The 6000-nt window shown below is 40.2% G+C and overlaps 1 protein-coding gene across 3 annotated transcripts in view; it reads left to right on the forward strand.

The window, feature by feature from the left end:
- The window catches only part of CNST (consortin, connexin sorting protein), a 116633-nt gene extending 111400 nt beyond the window's left edge, over positions 1-5233 (forward strand). For all 3 annotated transcript variants that reach the window (XM_047077115.1, XM_047077116.1, XM_047077117.1), the window contains exon 11: positions 2475-5233. In XM_047077115.1, the coding sequence (XP_046933071.1) occupies positions 2475-2680 (206 nt within the window). In that variant the 3' untranslated portion in view covers positions 2681-5233. The remainder of the gene's footprint in view (positions 1-2474) is intronic.
- The last annotated feature ends 767 nt before the right edge of the window (positions 5234-6000 follow it).

The raw sequence follows: 6000 nt of genomic DNA on the forward strand, positions 1-6000 counted from the left end.
GCATGAATGACACTGAATCGTTGCTTACCAGGAGGAGCCCTGGATTTACAAATGACATTCATTCGTCCGCACTCAGTGGCCATCTCGTCTCTAACCAGGCCACTCCGCTGGTGCCTTGCGGCCCCCAGGGTGACTGTGCCTCTCTAAACAGTTTCAATGCGTGTTGATAAAACAAACAGGACAGGTGTTTTAAAATATACTGCGTTTAAGTGTTTATATATAAATATATGATCATGAAAAAGACAGGGAAGTACGTGCATCAGATTGTTCATATAGATGAGGGGGTGGGAGAGCATGATGCTAAAAAACAGAAGAGAAGGTGAAAAAATTGAACTGAGCAAAAAAAACAAAAACCCCAAGAGATACATTAATGATATTCTAGTTATTTGTGTGTCTAAAAATATATTTGCATATATATAAATTATTAAACCTATTGATTACTAAAATTGATTAAACTATAAATTTGTAAATCACAGAACAACATAGTTACATAATCGTGTTTATATGGGGGCGCCTGGGTGGCTCGGTCATTTAAGTGTCCAACTCTTGGTTTGAGCTCTGGTCATGATCTCACAGTTTGTGAGTTCGAGCCCCCCATCAGGCTCCATCTGACAGGGCAGCTCCTGCCTGCTATTCTCTCTCTTCCTCTCTCTCTGCTCCTCCCCCACTCGCTCTCTCTGTCTCTCTCTCATAAACAAATGAACTTTAAAAAAATGATAATTCTATTTATATAAAAATTCTGAAATCTGTGCCTTTGATCTGAAAGGAGACACATCATATTTGAGTGTTTGCCTCTGGGGTAGGAAGGGAATATGCCTGAGTAGGTGAAACATGTTAGGTATTTTTGGATTTGAATTTTACAGGAAGAATATCTTCACTTGTTACTGTAAAGTCCTTCAAATAAAGTCTATTTGGTTTATGATAAGTTTTATAAAATTTGGGGGTTGTTTCATCATAAAAATAATATATGCTAACCATGAAAAAACTCACACAGTAATGAAGTAAAACAATGTCCAATCTTCCAACCTTCCCTTGAGGGTTTCTCCCAAGGATTGATTGAAGTTTCTTACCATCTTTGCAGGATACATTCTGTATATATGTGTGCACACATGTATATACACACCAACACACATTTTTGTTCTAATACAAATGGGTTCATTATATACTGTTATGTCGCTTCTTTTTAATTTAACCATCAATCTTGGATATCTTACTATGCGAGAACATATTAAATTTACTTCATTCTTATAAACAATTGCATAGTGTTTCGTTATATGAATGTCCCATGATTATTTAACTGGAATAACAGAGTCATTCTCAACTTTTTGTTATAACAGACTTTGCCAGACTTTGAATGTGCCTGTAAATACGCTAGTGTGTGGTGCAAATCTGTAAGCTGATTCCTAGAAATTAATTTGTTGGACTGAGTGATAGGGTCCAGCTGGCCTGAGACAGTCCTGGTTTACACCTGTTCTCCCAGCTTCTTTCCCCACTCTCTCTCGCCGTCAAACATGTCCCATCAGGAGGATAAATTAATTTCAAGTTTTAACGGATACTGCCAAATTACCTCCCAAGAAGGTTCTGGTACACCCTCATCGTGCTGATAATACAACTTTTTAGTCTTTCTCCGAAATTAAAAATTTTTTCTTTAATCATAAATGATCATTAAGACTTTCAACCAAAGGATAGTTATTTTCTTCAATATAGAGAGACTTGTATGGACATCTGTATTAAAAACCAACCTGCTAGTTTTTTTTTTTTTCTAATGTTTATTCAATTTTTGAGAGACAGAGTGCAAGCAGGGAGGGGCAGAGAGAGAGGGAAACACAGAATCCAAAGCAGACTCCAGGCTCTGAGCCATCAGCACAGAGCCCGACGTGGGGCTGTAAGTCACAGACCGTGAGATCATGACCTGAGCCGAAGTCAGACACTTAGCTGACTGAGCTACCTAGCTACCCCCCAACCTGCCAGTTATTAAGCAAAGTAAAGAGAAATCATCCTACTAGCTAGAACGTTACTGTTCCATGAGATGATAAGAGTAAAATTGAGTAATTAAGATGCAAAAGTGATCTCCCTTGAAGACGTTTTTTATTGTTTAATATCAAATTGACATTGCTTTAAGGTGGACACATGATGTGAACTCCAAAGATGGTGTAACATCGAGGTGGTAAGTTGCACCCTAAAATAATGCCAAGATCACATCGGAGAAGTACTGTCCTTCTTTTCTTTTTTAATGGAAGTGGTCATATTCGTCGTGTAAGTGAGCTAGCTTTCATTTTAGCGCTGACAGGCTCCACAAGTATCTTTGTGGTGACTAACAGGTGGGTCCTGTGGAGTCCTCAGGAGCACTGGCTTCCTGTCAGTGACTCCGCCTGTAGAGGACCACTATTGACCAGAAACGTCTTGAGAAGACCTCAGATGCTAGGATCTCAATTCTGAGCCACTGTAACCTTACTCTCTTCTCACGTTTGCAGATGAAGTTGGAGGTGGTTCCTGTATTTTACTGGTCTTGCTGTGCATAGCAACGGTTTTCCTTAGTGTCGGAGGAACTGCGTTATACTGCACTTTTGGTGACAGGGAGTCACCCGTTTGTACGGACTTTGCAGACAACATGGACTTCTATTACACTAAGTTCCTGCAGGGAATGGCGGAACTTAAACACTGGATCTACCTCTCCTAGCAGCACTCCAGAGGCACGGGCGTGCTGGCAGTGAGAATCAAAGAGCGAACCTTTCTAAGCAGCTTTTATTTTAGGAGTTCTGTAACACGCGTCCCCTTCCCCCAGCGAGGAACCCTGGACATCAGCAGCAGCAGCTTTAAATGGCAACACAGAGGGACTCTCAGAATAATCTGCATACTGAGCAGATGTCGGTCTGAGCATTGTGGATGGAAGGAATGGCCTTCGAGAGCGTGTGCCCTCCTCCATGCCGCTCCCTAGTGTGGTGAACTACACTGAGCAGAATTAAAAGGGCCGTGTTGGAGCCCCACCATTTTTAGCTGCCTTGTTCAAGCTAATGGTTATGACCAAGGACGCTTTTGGTTTACATTTGTTGGTCCAAAGACATTGCTTCCAGCCGTCACGCAATAAGTTTGTGTATAATCAAGAGGAGTTACCTTACAGCTTCATTGTCTTTTTTTTGGTTAACTTTGGGCGCTGTGTAATCTAGGCTTTGTGCGTTAATGCCACATTCCGTTCTCCATTTGCGAAATGATTGTGTGCGTGCGTGTGTGCACACGTGGGTGCGTGCATGTGTGTTTCAGACAGTTATCACAAGCAAATACCCAGCACAGACTCACAAAGGTTATCTTGACTTTAACCTGACCATAGATGTGCAGGCGCAGATACAAGGCATAACTGTGGAACAGATGAATTGTAGAAATCTTGGCCTTGAAGTTAGAAACCGTGACCAATAGGTGACAGTTAATTTGATTAACTAGCCAAAAATTAATCACAGGCCTGGAGGTAAAGAGTTAAAACTAAAGAACTCCTGCCGAGTGTCAGGCGCCCAGCTTCATCATGGATTCACTGCTTCCTGAAGTATGATGAATACTGGACTCCGTTCTCAGTAGGTGAGCACCTACCATTACGTTCTGAGGCTCTAAGAACCAGAATAGAGATAAAGGAGATATTAATTCCTGCTCTAGATGCTTCAATTCTGGTCACATGTAGAATAAACTGACACCTTGGCAAATGAAATTAAATTATGATACATAATTCAGTATTAACAAATCCCGCAGTCAGGTGTTTGAATGTGCATTCATATCATGGGCTTGATTTAGACCCGGTTATGGGGTCATTAAGCGAAAATCCAATCAATCCTATCTTAAATAACTAAGTGTCTGATTTTTGTTTAAGTCCGTCAGTTTGGTGGCATTTCCTTTTGTAAGGTACAGCGGTCTAACATTTAGAAAGTCTTGCTTTGGCTTTTTATATCCTAGGCAGCATTTGAACAGAAACAAAACACATGAATTATAGTTTTTTAGCAAGTGATCATTATTTCTTGTTTATTTGTTAGGATCGTTTGAAAGAAAAAGGGAGAAATTACTTTCTAGTTGTTACTGGCTGGTACAGTACCTCCCTTGGTATTTCTGCTAATTTATTTAGATTATATGAATTTTAAAGGGCTTTTTATATGAGTTGGAAGTGTGTTGTTGAGCATGCATTCAGTTTTCCAATGCTAGATATTTAATTGCTATGTACTTAGTGTTTTGATTTTCTATCCTTTCAGTTCAGTGTATTTTTAGGACTGTTAATTTTTAAATTGATGTTTTATTTTCACTTAATAATGCTGTTGGACTTGTCTCTATCATGTCGCCATAAACTGTAATATTTTCAAGGATTATAGATCAAAGATATTTATTTAGAAGTGTACATGATACTGAAATTTAGATTCGTTATACCTAAGGCTGATTTTATTAGAAGATTATTTTAATGTTCTATTATAAATTTTAAGAATTTGTATTCAGATTGTATGTAAAATATGTAAAATGTTGATGGTACTATCTTTCGTGGTTCTACAAGAGACATTCACAAAGTCTACTGTGAAGGGCATCCCCATCATAGACAAACCTCTTCTGTTTAACCCTCATGATTTCTACTTACAGGAATTCAGTGATGGTGATTTCTGCCAGTTTTATGTCAAGATAAGTCAGAATTTCCCTCCTCTTCACCTCTGTTAGGTCACTGTCGAAGTCCTAAATAATCCGTAGTGTCATATTTGCCTAAAGGCCACCAGGGCCACCGTAAGACCCCCGTCAGGGTCTTACACTGATCTCACAGGGAGGTGCAAAGACGGAGACAATACCCAGTTCTAGAGAAACCATGTGTGTCCTCGCCGCTTCCTGGGGGTCTGGGGGTGAGGTGAGCCCAGGAGCATCCTGATATCTTGACTTAAAATAAGCACGAAATCTCAACTAGAGAAATTAGGGCAACTTTGAAAAATGTAGCAGTCATTTATTGCATGAATTGGACTAATTCCACCTGGTGACGAGAAACCTGTTGTCTCACGCGTGAAAAATTCATTCCAGTTTTACTCTAACGTGATTTTTTCTGTCATTGGCAAGTGCTGACAACCATTTGTAACTAATCTTCCTTAAAGACTGTGTTTGAGGGTAACAGATCAAGCTTGTAATTTAAAATTACACCAACAGAGTGTCTCAGAGAGTTTATTTGAACCCCAGGGTGCTGAGAAAAACAGCTTTAATGTGACAATAAAACGCTTTGAGAAATTGGTCTGCCCCCCAAGTGGATGGCTGCCTATTTGGGGACGTCTGCTAGGTCCCTGTGGAAAAGCTCTTCTGGTTCTAAAACTCCTCCCCTACCTGCCTGACACAGTAATTGAAATTTACTCTAAGAACTTATTCCTTCAGATTTAAAAATCAAAATCCTCTGAGCTGCAAAATTGTGTGTTATGGTGAAAAGAATTTGAAATGTGAAGGTAGGTCTTATTTTGAAAGGCCAGGTGTGAATTGGGTCATGCTGGGGTGGCAGGGTGTGGAAAGAGGGACGGTCTGCAAAGAACAAAGAAATCCTCTAACTGTTAACCTGCTTTGCTGAGGCTGGCTTGGCAGCCACCCAGCTCAAAGAGAGGCTAGTTTTTGTCTTCCCACTAACATGACCTGCATACCTCTTGTTTACTTCTGTGGGTTTAATGAATATTAACGCACCTTTGTGTGCTTTGAGCAGTTTATACAGCGTTTTCACGTTCATTCATTTGCTGGTTCCATCAGGAAAACACACACCCCTCACTACAGGTCTTGGGTCTCCCAAATCCAACCTGTTTTCTATTCTGCCTCCATGCCTCCACCGTCCAAAAGAACGAGAGCGATCTAGGGTTTACGGCACAAATTCTAGTGCCATCTGCTATTTTAACAACCTCAAAGATAAAACATTTATTGAGCGTCATGCACTAACCCTGTAAAAGCTACAGCAAGTGAAAATTTTCCTGAATGATTCTAGTACGATTTAAATCTCTCTGGGTTTAGGGTGCTGAGAGAAAA

The sequence above is a fragment of the Lynx rufus genome, unplaced genomic scaffold (assembly GCF_022079265.1).
Source record: "Lynx rufus isolate CCGP_SWC_20201006 ecotype Redwood Valley unplaced genomic scaffold, mLynRuf1.p SCAF_15, whole genome shotgun sequence".
NCBI lineage: Eukaryota > Metazoa > Chordata > Mammalia > Carnivora > Felidae > Lynx > Lynx rufus.